The 14,114-nt window shown below is 41.5% G+C and overlaps 1 protein-coding gene across 3 annotated transcripts in view; it reads left to right on the top strand.

The window, feature by feature from the left end:
• Positions 1 to 14,114, top strand: part of SHISA6 (shisa family member 6) — a 268,919-nt gene that overhangs the window by 248,399 nt on the left and 6,406 nt on the right. For 2 of the 3 annotated variants that reach the window (XM_057500858.1, XM_057500856.1), the window contains one exon: positions 12,391 to 12,447. The exons of the other annotated variant lie outside the window; for it this stretch is intronic. In XM_057500858.1, the coding sequence (XP_057356841.1) occupies positions 12,391 to 12,447 (57 nt within the window). The remainder of the gene's footprint in view (positions 1 to 12,390; positions 12,448 to 14,114) is intronic. 3 annotated transcript variants of the gene reach the window in all.

Raw genomic sequence — 14,114 nt, 5'->3', positions numbered from 1 at the left:
GAGGATTAGTCCTCTCCAGCCCAGGGGGTGGTAAATCCTCCTTTTGGGATGATCACAAGAACCACTAGCAGAATAAACACAGCTCCAGTGCCTCCTGGCTCAGACCAGCCCAAGCTGTCCAGAAGAAGTGAATCACAGCAGGTGACAGGCAGCTTCCTGGGGAACCTAAAATTTGTCTTTTTAAGTGGATCTGGCAGAAAACACATTGTTTTCCTGGGTACATGTGACATCCCATGTGCTGCCTTTTTTTTTCCAGGCAGAATTGAAAATGAATATCCTTGGCAGAAGTGGGGAGGCAGAGCAGGTCCTCATGTGAGGCACTAGCACAAAGCAGACTCTCAGGGGTGGGACACTGGAGCTCCTGGTCAAAGCCTCTGAAGCGAGAGGAGGTAGGGCAAGACAGAGAAGAAGGGAGAATGGACAGGATCACAGGGATGGATGGTCTCACAATGTCCCTGGCAATCAAGTCAGCTTGGGAGGAATCCCACCTCCTGACACAATGACTCACAGGTCTGCCTCTTTATATCAACCTTTTCATGCCACCAAGATTAAAAGGATTGTGTTAGGATGAATTAGAGTGACAACGAAGGTTGTCACGAAGAAGTGCAAAGGATGGATTGGATTTGAGTTTGGAAAAGGGGGGTGCCTTACTCCTCTGCATGCTCATACTCAGACGCATAAAATATTACAACCCACACATCTGGTGACAGGCCCAGAAAACCTGCCACTCTGAGCCTGAAGGAGAGGGTAGAGCACACAAAGAAAGAAAGTAGGACAGGCAATCAAGTACCATCACCATGTTCTCCTGCCCATTTTTGGCTGCCTCAAGATCTGATTCATTTACTCATTCATTCATCACTCAGAAAACTATACAAGTGCCTCCAAGGAGCTCAGCCCCAGGATTATTTTGTTAAGATAAACACAAAAGTAGTGTGATCGATGTCCATCACCAGAAATGTTCCTTGCATTAATAGTTGGGGAGAAGTGCCTTAGATGCAGAATTTAATCATCTTTGAAAGAGTAAATGAATGAGATAGAGGAGCAAAAAAGCAAAATAATGTTGATTAAGCACCAAATGCATATGGTGGTGGTAATAAATGCTTCAGTTCTCAGAAGGGCAAGGCCCATCCTTGTGCACTGCAGGACCTGAGGATGACTTCATGGAGAGGATATGAGTTTTACCTTCAAGGATCGGGAAGGGTTGGGGGAAGCAAGGAGAAGAGTGACCCAGGTGGGAGATGTTCCCCAGCAAAGCACCCAGGTGGTGATGGGTGTTGGGAAGAGCAGAGGGAAAACCAATCCCTATAAGTCAGTGCTGTGTGGGGTGAGTTGAAATGGGCCTATGCCTTGGGCAGCTTTGAAAATTGCAATGACATCTAGCATTTCTCAAAGTTGGGTCAGGATGCTAGCTGCAGAAGTACCACCCAGCATGCTTTAAAAAATGAATCCTGGGCCTGTCTCCAGTCACCTAAATCATAATTCATGAGATGGAGAAAGAGCCCAAAATTGTTCGTCAGGTGAATCTAAGGTATACCAGTTAAAAAGCCTTGGCCTTAGGCATCTAAGTTTTAACCTATTGGTCACTTTAACACTTGCAAGCTAAAGGCCAGGGCACAGTAGCATTTAAGAAGGACTGGCCTACCTGGAGTATTGCCAGGGGGACTCAAAGGGTCAGAGACTCGGGGCAGAGAAAATCAGGAGGTTATCATAGCAATTCCAGAGCATGGTGATGAGGCCCAAGCCTTCAGACTGTCTCTAAGCAATATGCATATTACGTCTTCATTTTGTAGTCTCAGTATCCCATTGATCAGTCATCATTTACATCTTTGGATATTATTTGTATCTGCAACCTTCCTGTGACTCAGTAAACAGAAACTCTTTCTGCTGTGTCTGTCACTGAATTACCACAGGAACGTCCAATACCGAATGAATCTTCTCTTTCATCCTCTCCCCATTTTAACACACAGACACAGAACTGCATGCATACACATATATGCACATAGTTCATTTGCTCCACAGAGAAAACTAGCCTCTTCCCTTCTCAGGTAAACCAGGCACCAGTGTGAGGACACTTCCTCTCAGCGCCAGTAACCTCCCAGCTGCAGACACAGGGGGCCATTCCGATTCTAAGAGACCTGGTGACTACAGGTGGTCCACATGTTCTCTTGCTTCCCTGCTTCCTTCAAGCAGCCCTGCATCTCAGATAGAGATTGTTCTGTCACTTTGCAGTCTTGTCGGCACATCGATCGATGAGTCCTGAGTGCTAATTAATTGGTACGTTATCCAGCTCCATCCATCAGGAGGCTGATGGCTCTGACTGGGCACTGTGCCAAAACCCAGGACACTCTGAAGGGACAGTGGGGAGGAGGGAGGAAGACTGGTGGTAATTGAGGGAGTGCAGATGTGATCCATTGATAAGTCCAGGGAGAGACAGGATGCCAAATCTAAGAGACTGTATACACATCACTGTAGAGAGGAGCTCCAGGCAGAATCGTGACATCCTTAACCTGCCTATTCTTTGAACATCACCAATTCCACTCTTCTCCCTTCCACATCAACACCTAGCTGCCCACACACTCAAAACTCCATTACCTAGAACACCATCTTCCCAAACCCCCGTAGACCATCTTTGGACCACAGGACGCTTCCTCCATTTGACCCTTCTGTCCACTCCCCACTCTCCTTAGTCTCCCGGATGCTGACCTTTAGGATCACTTCATTGGGCTCTCTTGTTCTGTGGATGCTAGTTGGGTAAATGGGAATCCTGGAGAGAGATCACAAGGATGGAGGAGAACGAAGTCAGGGTGCTTGTTTCCCACACTATCTCCCAGTACACTCGCGGGGGCTTGGCTGTGTCCCCCAACCAAAGATCGGGAGGCCCTGTCTACACAGCTCTACCTGCTTTGGGCTCCAGGAGCCACTCCCTCCCTTCACCTTCAGGCCCAGTTTGGATAAAGCCCCTCCACCCTCACCCATCCCAAGGCTTTGCACTGTCCCTTATGGATTCCCTACATTCTGCTCACACCTCTAAAACAGTCCCTTTATTAATGCCCTCTGAAAATACCCAGTTGGATATGTATCTGTTTCCTGACTGTGTTTGGATAAAAAAAAATCCCCATGTCAAATAACTAATAAAATTGGTGGTTTATGGTTAGACTTCTCAGAGCCTTTAACATATATGGTGAATATCTAAGAGGAAAGATATAGTCTTAGAATCCATAACTTATCTGACCCAGAACCACCCTCCATTCTCCCTCCAATCCCAGAATTCAGAGTATTTCAAGGAAGCCCACTCTATCCCAGCAGCTAAAGGCAGCTAGTAAAGGGGGGACAGAGACACCAGAAAATGCATAGCTCTGTGCAACCTCTTCTGGAGAAAGCAAGAGAGATTCTGTAAATAGCACACAAGCTTTCCAACAGTGAGGCATCATGAAAAAATACAACCTAAGATCTAGTCTTTTCTCTGCCACTAACATTGTGATATTGGGCAGGCCGCATCTCTTCCGTAGGTCTCTTTCCTCACCTGTGAAAAGAAGGAGCTGAACTGGATCAGTAGATTTTAAGTTTAGAGCAACTGGAACTGCTTCTTCAAATGAAATCTTAGGCAGAAGCCCCATACAGAAACCAGATGGAAACCAAGCTGCTCAAGGCGGGGTGGGACAGGGGGCAGTGCTGAAACGCCGCCCACTGGACTCCGCCACACCGTAGCCCTCGAGGAACTTGCAAGGAATCCACGAGATTTCCTGGAGCCAGATTTGGAGACACTATTCCTGATCCTGTGCTCATGGCAAAGCTGGCAAAAAGCCCCACATGGAATCTTCATTTCTGAAAATATGTCAGTTTTTAGCAACAAGTAATTCTGTTTGTCTCAGGGTAAAGGAGCTTTGGAGCCTAGTATATGCTCCCAAGTAGTGTCCTTAGTAGCAAAAAACTTTTCCTAGCCAATATTCTATTAAAATGTGTGGATGAGTGTAAATGAGATCTCATTTTGCCTGGATATAAAATGTTTGGCCTAAAATATATTTGGGAGTTCACTGATCCCCAAATGTTTGAAAACACCATCAAGCTGCTGAGGGACCAAGGACCCAGGTCAAAGCTTCCGCTTCCTTCCTTTCTCCCTCCAACATTTTGGCTGAGCACTGAAGTCTCCAGGCTGTTTGGGAGACTCCACCAGCCTGCTGAAGAAACAGCTAGGGAATGACCAGGGAGGGCAACCCAATACCCAGGTGAAGCTGGCTGTGGTCCAGTGAGAAGGTTAGCAAGTCTCCCCATAGTGCAATGACAGAGCTGGACTAAACTGATAGAAAGAGATATTTCAGTTCCGTAAAGACAGACCAGAAAACATACAACAATCTGAGAAGTGCTTGTGCTTAAAAACTGCTGAACTTCAGGTAGCAATGGTGAGCGTTTCTGACATTCTTGCCTGGGGCTCCTCCGAGCATTCCCACATCAGTCAGCACAGAGGCTCTGTGGCCAGGCTGTGAATGCTGGGAACTGGGCTGCTGTTAGGCCAAAAGAGACTGCCTGCACTGGGAGTGTTGGTGACACTCTTGCCTTCTCACCATGTACAGATGAGCGTCAGTACAACTAATGGCTGACTTCTCATCTAAAGCAACAGCCAGAGGCAGCTGGGAAGACCTATTCGAAATGCTCAAAGAAAACCTGTTAACCAAGAATTCTATATACAGTGAAATTAACCTTCAAAAGTGAAGGTGAAATAAAGACATTCTCAGATTAACAGACTGAGAAAATTCATTGATCACAGATCTGACTTACAAGAAATAAACACTAAAGAAACTTCACAGGCTAAAGGGAAATGGACGCCAGATGGTAATTCAAATTCACAGGGGAAATGAAAAAACACCAGAAATGATAAATATGTGGTTCATGTGAGAGACTCTATACACATATTTGTCTCGTGTCTTAACTTTTTTAAAAGAGAAATTTTATGTTTCAGTAATTTTAATACTGTTGGGTATACATATATATGGATGGATGGATAGATGGATAGATAGATAGATAGATATAGATAGGTAGGTATATAGGTAGATAGATGATAGGTAGGTAGGTAGGTAGATTAGATAGATAGATAGATAACATGCATGACAATGGTCGTACAATGGAGGAGGGTTCATTGGAGCAGTTCCCATGGACAAGAAGATTGTAATAAGTTAAGATACATATTGTAATCCCTAGAGTAACCACTAAGAAAAAATATTTTTTTAAATACAGTAAAAATGTCAAAGGAATTAAAGTAGTACAGTATAAATACAGAGACATACCATGATCATGGATTGAAAGACTCAACAGAAGAAGAATGTCAATTCATTCCTGTCAACATCCTTGCAAGATGTTTTACAACTATACAGAATATTATCCTAAAATTTATATGAAAAGACAAAGGAACTAAAAGAGTTGAAATAATTTTTTAAAGGAAAAATAAAGTGGGAGGGATCAATCTCCTCAATTTCAAGAAATATCATGTATCTACAGTAATCAAGGCTCTGTCTAGTATTGGCAGAGGAATGGCCATATAGATCAATGGAATGGAATAGAAAAACCTGAATTAGACCCACATAAATACATCCAACTGATATTTTGAAAAACAGGAAAAGGCAATTAAATGGAAGAAAGAGAGCCTTTTTAAGAAGTGATACTTGGAGCAATTGGACATCTGTAAGCAAGAAACCAAAAATAAAAATAAAGATAAAACAAAAGCTTCGTCCTCAACCTAAGTCTCATACCTTATCTAAAAATTAACTCAAAATGGATCATGGACTTAAATGTAAAACATAAACTATAAAACATTTAGAAAAACAAGAAAATATTCAGCATCAAAGGCTAGGCAAAGAGGTTTTAGACATGACACCAAAAGCACAATCTATAAAAGAAAAAATTGATACATCAGACTTCATCAAAATTAAAACTTTAGTTCTGCAAAACAACCTGTTAAAAGGATGACAAGATACACTAAAGACAAAAAGAAAATATTTACAAACCATATATCCTACAAATAACTATTATCTAGGCTATAAAAAGAACTCTCAAACTTTAACAGGAAAAATGCAAACAACCTGATTAGAAAGTGGGTGAAAGTAATCAAGAGACATTTCACTGAGGAAAATATACAGATGAAAACTAAGCACATGAAAAGATGTTTAACATCATTAGCCACTAGGGAAATGCAAATTAAAGCCACAATAAGATATCATTGCACAGCTATCATAGCTAAAAATGGCTAAAATAAAAAAAAAATAGAGACAACACGAAATGCTGACAAGGATGTGGAGAAACTGGATTACCCATTCATTGCTGGTGAGAATGTGAAATGGTATGGCCGCTTTGGAAAACAGTTTAGCAGATTCTTTAAAAAATTCAACATGCAACTACCACCCAATTCAGCTTAGTTGTGCTCCTAAGCGCTTATTCTGGGAAGACGAAGACATGTTGACAAAAACCAGCACATGAATGTTAATAGAAGCTCTATTCAACATCACAAAACTGAAAACACTCCAGAGATCCTTCAACAGAGGATGAGCTGCAGTGTGTCCATCCTATAGAATACTTACTATTCAGCAATAAAAAGAAATCACCTATAAATACACTCAGCAGCATAGATGAATCTCCAGTGAATTATGCTTGATGAAAAAATACAATCCCAAAGGTTACATACTATGATTCCATTTATATAACATCCTTGACATGACAAAAGTATAGAAATGATGGAAGGTTAATGGTTGCCTGGGGTTAAAGAGTGGGTGGCTGATGGAAGGCAGTGTGGCTATGAAAGGGCAACATGAGGAATCCTCCTATGTCTGTACTTTGACTGTATCAATGGCAATATTCTGGTTCTGCTGTATACTATAGTTTTGTGAAATACTACACAAGATAGATCTGTGTTTTTTCTTACAGTTGCATATGAATCTACAATTATCTCAAAGTAAAAATTTTAATGTTAGTAAATGATATAATAAAGGAAACATTAATTTTACTTATAAATCTGTGCTACGGGCAGGGCTCAGTGGGTATAGCTCATCTCTACTCCACTTGTTTATGCCTGGGCAGCTAGAAGCCCAGGGGCTGGAATCATCTGAAGCCTTACTCACTCACATCTGACAGCAGATGCTGGTTGTTGATGGATAGCTGGAGCTGTCAGCTTTTCACATAGTCTTTGCACATACCCTGAACTTCATTGCATCACGGTGGCTGGGATCCAAAGTTGAGTGTACCGAGAGAGAGAGAGCAGGTGAAAGCTGTATCTCCTTTTGCCACCTAGCCATGGAGGTCATGCCATGTGACTCCTCGGAGGCAGTCCCAGAGCCCTCCAGCTTCAAGAACAGGGAGAATATACTCTGTCTAATGGGAGAATGAGACGGTTCTGGCTGAACATGTGCAACTAGAAATATAGCTGTGGCTATTTTTGTGAAATGTAACATGTCATAGCCTCTAAAGACTGATGTTTTCTTTTCCAAATTTATAAGACTTCCCCAGCTACCTAGTTTACATGACCAAATTGCTCCCTTATAATGATTCTTAATTTCTGGAGAAGGAGCTCAAATTGGCCCTCTTGAGTCAGGTGTTCACACCTGGTCACATCAGCCATGACCTAGAGCTTGGGCTGTGTGGAGGGGAGTAAGGTCACAGCAGATACTGCAACAGGGAGGTGGAGAGAAGGCAACAGAGGGCAGGGAAGTTTTCTGAGCAGGAGGACGCACTTTTAGCTATCAAGACAATCCAGAAAGTGCCAAAGCACATAAGGTAAATTTTCTTTAAAAACTGTTTGCTCTGTCAAGAGACAATATGAAACAACATGGCACAGAAAGGTTAGCTATTACAGAACAGGCACAGTTTATCAAGCAAATGCAAAGAGAAAGCTGGGTTGTTAGTATAAATATCAGCTCAAGAGGACTTAAAGGCAAAAAAAAAAGGCATTAAATAGGACAGAAAGGGTTATTTAATGTTGATAAAGGGTGCAAGCCACAAAGAAGACATGAGCATATGAACCTTTTTGTGCTGAATAGTGCAGCTATGGAATATGTAAAACCAATACTATCACAAATACAAAGAGAAAATGACAGGAACACAGCAGTAGCAGGAGACCTTCATATACCTCCCTCAGTCTTTGACAGATTAAGTAGGCAAAGAATGAGTTAGGATAGAGAGGAACTGAATAATGTATTTCATGTGTCTGACTTAATAGATATATGTCAATTCTGTACTCTACAGAAAGAAAATATACCTTTTCTGTAAGTATTCCTGAAACATTTATAAAAGTTGATCATATATTAGCCCACAAAGGAAATCTCAATAAAAGCCAAAATAGCAGAAATTGTGCAGGTACGGTTCTCTGACCACAATACAATAAAACAAAATTAAGGGCAAAACTTCAAGCCAACAGACCTAAACACTTTGAAATTTAACAACACTCTACTAAGAAACTATTGGGTCACAGAGAAAATCGAGGCTGCATTTAGAGAATGTTAGGATACAACGATGGTAAGAACATTGCACACCATCGCTCATGAGAGAGTACCAGAGACAAACTCAGAGCTAAAGACCCTTACATCGGTAGCAGAAGAGAGTGAACATAAATGGACTGAGGACTCAGGCCAAGAAAGTAGAAACAATAACAGTGTAAACCAAAGAAAATTAGGAGCCAGAAATTACCAACTCAAAAAGCATACAGTAATGATTTGAAGACAAGAAAACCCTGAAAGGCATAAAAGGTAGTTCTTTAAAAAAATATAGTAATGAATAAATTGTCAATCTAGAAAACATTAACTCAGAAAATTAATAAGGAAAGGGATGTAATTTCACATATATAGGGTTTTTATTGAAGTTCTGTTATAATTTTAAGCTAATAAAAATGCTCAGTGGATTTGAGAAAAATATAAATTAAAAACTAAACTTAGAATTAGAAAACTTGGATGAATCAATGTGTCAGGTGAATGTTGCCAAGTTGAGATGCAGATGATCATGCATGATAATTAAGGATGTGGGCTCTAGCGCCAGCCTGCCTGGGCTTACATACCAGTTTCATGTGTTGGTCCAACTATTCAACCTCTCCAAACCTCAGTTTCTTAACTCTAAACTGGCGATGATAATATCTATCTCCTAGAGTTGTCATGCAGTCAACAAAATAACAAACCAGCCTCCTACCACCTTGCTAAGACTCCCCAAAAGGCACCAGATGTTTTTATTAATGCATTCAATCAAACTTCAAAAGAACAGATATTTTATATGCTGTATTAATAGTGTCCAGGTCTACAGAAAGATGGAACGCTATTCACCTGACTTTACAAAATCATGACCTTAATATAAAAACCTGACATAGTAGCACAAAATATACAAATTTTCTTTGGGAATATATGTGAATTAAATAAAACATAAGCAAACAGTGCTGTAATGAAAGAATAAAAGATCAAAATCAAATAAGGTATTTCCCAGAAATACATGAGTGGTTCACTCTGAGGCAATCTATAATCCACTTCATCTCATTGCCAGCCAATTGGCAGTGTGTTGACCTAGAAGTGCTCTACTAGGTTATTTGCCTAAGGAAATGAGACATGCCCTCTTAAAGCTTTGTGTTCAGGGTGGTTCGGTGTAACATTATTGAACTTTTAAACAATCTAAATACACAGTAAGTCTATATATTAGATAAACATATGCTTAAATTACATGTAGAAATATACAATGGACTTTTCTATACAAAGGACTATTGTGGAACCACATAAAATATTTCAAAGATTTCCAAATGCGAAAATATATTCAAGATGTGTTCTCCATTATGTATAAAGATTAAAAGGAGCATAAGTAGCATGTTCACATATATGGAAACTACACATTTAATTGTTTATGTATATGTACATGTATATATGAACATTTAGGTTCTTTCTTTCCCTACTACAAAAATGCTGCAATGAATAACCTCACACATTTGTTATTTTGCACAAGTGTGAGGATCAAATCACCGTATTTTCTCCATTTTAAGACTTGTAATCTGATTCTCATTTGTGCATGATGAAGTATACAAAAGGTTTATCACAATATTGTGTGTGCATGTGAGTGTGTGTGTAAACAGATATACAGTAATTTATAATGAGAGGGAAACAAAAGGAAATGTAACAAAATGTTAGAATGGTTATTTTAGGACAGTTTTAATTTTCATCTATGTACTTTAATATTTTTCATTTAATGCCAATGTAGGAAAAAGATAAAATGTTAGCAAAATATTTGAAGTGATTCAAACAAAAGGAAATGCTTTGCACACAAAATATCCAGATTTAAGACATTTATCCTGTTTGTAAACTCATCTTTTATGTAAATTATAAGAACTACTTCAAATAAGGTATTAAGGGGTTTTTGACAGCGTCTGGAGATCGGCAGGCCAATAATATACATTCAAATGAAAATCATTGTGAAGTTTAGCTTTTAAAAGTGTTTGTGAAAGTGTTTAGCACACAACCTGGAGCCCAATGGTTACCAGGAGTTATTGAGCCTGAATTACCCCCTTTCCTGGCAACACCTAGACTCTGCAATGAAAGACTGCAAGTGTTCTCTAACTGCCACTCCACCCTCAACCTGAGCTCTCTCATTTCTCAGGACTGTATCTTTGATGCGTTCATGTTGCTTAAAGACAAATAAACCAAGAAATAACAACAACAGAAAATAATACTAGTTTTCTCGTTGCCTCTGAGGACATGCAGAAAAACCCTGTCCTTTATCTGTCTGTCTGGATTTTCTCTTCTTGTCTAACCAAGCCCAATGTAGAGTTGATTCAACCTTTCCCAAGTGTTTTTTCCATAGATATAACTTAACTTTCTGTCTTGGGGAGGGAGAATGTCTTCATGTGAGGAATTCTGGCTTATTGCCAAAGCCACACCCCACTGGATGGTATCCATGACTATTGAAAGTCTGGTCTGCACCAAAGGAGTGATACAATTATTCCACTGGTCTGGGAAATTTTGTCTGGTAGGAGTACATAGGATAATATGTCTTAGAAATGTCCAGAACTAAGAGAAATCTGGACAAAAAAAGATATATTGTGGGCCTGGATTTAGGAGATGCTTATAGGACCAGGATTTAGGCACTCACTGGATATGGAAGATTGAGGGAAATGGTAACGAATGACTGAAGTTTCCCATTCCAAGCTGGTGAAACATTACTGTGGACAGAAGTTTTGAACTCTGGAGAATAAAATGAGCTCACTTGGGAACATAACGGTTTGGGCTGAGGGTAGGAATTTCAAAGGACTGTTCATACGTAGTTTAAAATCAAACCCTATAGACAGATGAACCTCAAGCTAGAGGTGTGGATTTGAGAACTCTTAATTTGGGCAAGAAAGTAGAGCCGCATCTTCATGAAGACACCTGAGCCTTATGGAGCTCTGGTATTCAAAGACTAGAAGGGGAAGCGGGGTCTGATGGAGGGGCTGGAGAATGAGGAGCCAGAGGGTGAAATGCCAAGCACAGGGAAGACAGTGTCAACGAGAAGATGGAAGGAGATGGAAGTAGACCTTCTGGCCCTTATGATGTAGTTAAACCAAAGCAAAGGCCTCATGCTTCCTCACCTCCTTGCTTTAGTTGAACTAGATGCAAGCACCCGGGAAAATAAAATACAATGCTGAGTCGAAGCAATAATACAATGTTGAAGTGTGCTTTAGTAGTAAGCCAAATCTTCCTTCAGATTTAGAAGTCCTTAAAGTGCCTTGAACTCTGGGCTTTGGCAACTATGACTATTAATTTTGCAGTTTGCTCAGTCTACATGGACTTTTGCATTATCAACTAAGAAAAATGCTTCGAAATATCAGGCTGTGTCATTTATAGGTAGGACAGAGTCTAGAACCTAGGACTCCTGATCCCAGGCAGTGGTGAAGTTCATGTCACCTTGCTGCACCACGTGATGCACCTGGACACCTGTATGTGGGTCAAGCCAAAGCCCCATCAAGAGTGAGCACCTTCAGCTGCGGATCCTGTTCCTGGATGCCCTCCCTAACACCCTCCCCCACCAAGGGTCTACTTGCCCTGCCCAGTTCCCCACCTCATATATGTATACTTACCAATACCCCCTAGGCTCCACCCTCCATTCTCTTCCTCCACCCACCCCTACCCCAACAAAGCTTCCATTGCTGGCCAGCAGGACCCACGGATGTGGGTGGATCACCATGGTGACAAAGCCCTGATGGTGAAGGAGACAGCAGCAGCGAGGAAGGTTCTTTGAGCCAAACTGTCTCCTGCCCTTCATGTTTCCAGGGCATCAAAAGGCCAGGCTTTTTAGAAGTACTTCCTTTGACTCAGAGAGCATGTTAGAGGTCAAGAGTGGGGCTGCTGTGTTGTGAGACAATGGAATGCCTGAACTCTTCTTTAAACATGTCTTTTCTATGATTTTCAGGTGATCATCTGTATAACCATCCGATTTTAAGCAGTGCTACCCAGACCCCTACACATGGTGAGAGATGTTTGAGGGCTCTGGGCATTCCATCCTATTCCAAGGGCTTCATCCTTACTACTGATGCCCTCTGGGGCATCACACATTTGGCCACTGACTCACTGAAGCCAAGCAGGTGTAAGGAGCCAGATGCCTGCCCTCCTCCAGGGCCACAATGCCTCATTCTCACTTTTAAACCATTGTCCTCTTAGTCTTCTATCTCCAATATCAACAGTGACCTTCCACCATGAAAGGGAAGGAGGGAGGCCCTTTCTTAACCCATTTTTCACTTGCAATCTTTATCACTTCTTGCTGTCATAAATTCCATATGTCCACAGCAAGGAGTGAACACTCTTCTTTGCCCAGGGCTACTTGTGGTACCATTTACAAATGCCTTGAAACTTGGTAAACTACACCGATCCTCCCAAACCAGACCTGGTGACTTGAGCTTTAGCCTCTTGGCCGGGGAAGAAGCTGACCGTTGCAGATCATGGGACTGTCAGAATAATGCCAAAGGGTTACAAAACCATGTCTCCCTCTTAGAATGTAACACTCGCCCACCAGATCACAACTTAACATCTGGAAGTGCAGAGAAAAACTATTTTTGGTACCTGCTCAAACTTGACAAAACATAAGACAGCCATGGACATTGTGAACTATCAGTCATTCTTCTGTCTTTGCTGTGAAGGACTGAAAACATCATTAAATGTTAGAGAGAAACGCAAAACAAAGATAAATGCTATAGCTCATCTGGCAGAGAGACCGAATCACTCTCATGTCAGATTATGTTCTGCTTCGGTATCGAGATTGAGGGACATTATAATTAGGAGGACAGTAGTGGACTATTTCAATGTTCCCCTCCAGTGCTAGACTCCTAGTGGATACATGTGATGAGAACAACAGTTTAACAAGATCTTTCAGGTGGCGGGGGTCTAGGAAAAATTAGAACTAGGAGAAATTGCAGAGAGGAGCTAAAAGAAGCTGATGCAATTGGTGCTGCTAACAATGGAAATAGAAGGGTTCAGATTGGAAACATTCTGTAGCAGAAATTGGGAAAATATAGTTACTAACTGAATATGGTTGATGTGAGTCAATTATGAGCAAAATGAAGAACCATCGTCAATTAGAAGAATGGGGGAGACTCAGTAACACCATCTGAGGAATCAAGAAAGCAGCCAGTGTGTACAAGGGATGGAGCTGTTGATCATGAGCTCGGATCTCCACACCTGGATCTGGATATGACCACAGGACATGCAAGAAAAATTCAACAGGCAGCTGTAAATGCAGACGTGAAGTCTGGAGGGACATTACAGCTGAAGACGTAAGGTACACTTTGGAAGCAGTAACAGAAGCCTTAGGAGTGTGGGGCAATCTGTGCAAGAAGGCTGAAAGAGAAAAGCAGAAGGCAGAGGCAGAGAGCCTGGGGGATGCCCCTGGTGATGAAGCAGCAGCAGGCAAAGGAGCCAGAAAATGCAAGCGGGGAGTGCTGTGCCTGCTCAGTAACATTCTGGAAGAGCAACAATGAGCTGGTTTTCCCCAGAAGGAGCCAACACAAGCATAGCCTTTGAATACCAAAGCAGGAGCCATTCTTCCTTCCTCTTCTTATTTTCTTTTCCCACCTAGTGCAAGGAGATGAGGGTAGATGGGGCCCAGTCTCTGCCCTTGAGCAGCTCACAGCCTAGTGGAAG

This window comes from Manis pentadactyla, chromosome 4 (assembly GCF_030020395.1).
Source record: "Manis pentadactyla isolate mManPen7 chromosome 4, mManPen7.hap1, whole genome shotgun sequence".
Taxonomy (NCBI): Eukaryota; Metazoa; Chordata; class Mammalia; order Pholidota; family Manidae; genus Manis; species Manis pentadactyla.
The sequence above is the reverse complement of the archived record's forward strand: the minus strand, read 5'-3'. Positions and strand labels throughout refer to the sequence as shown.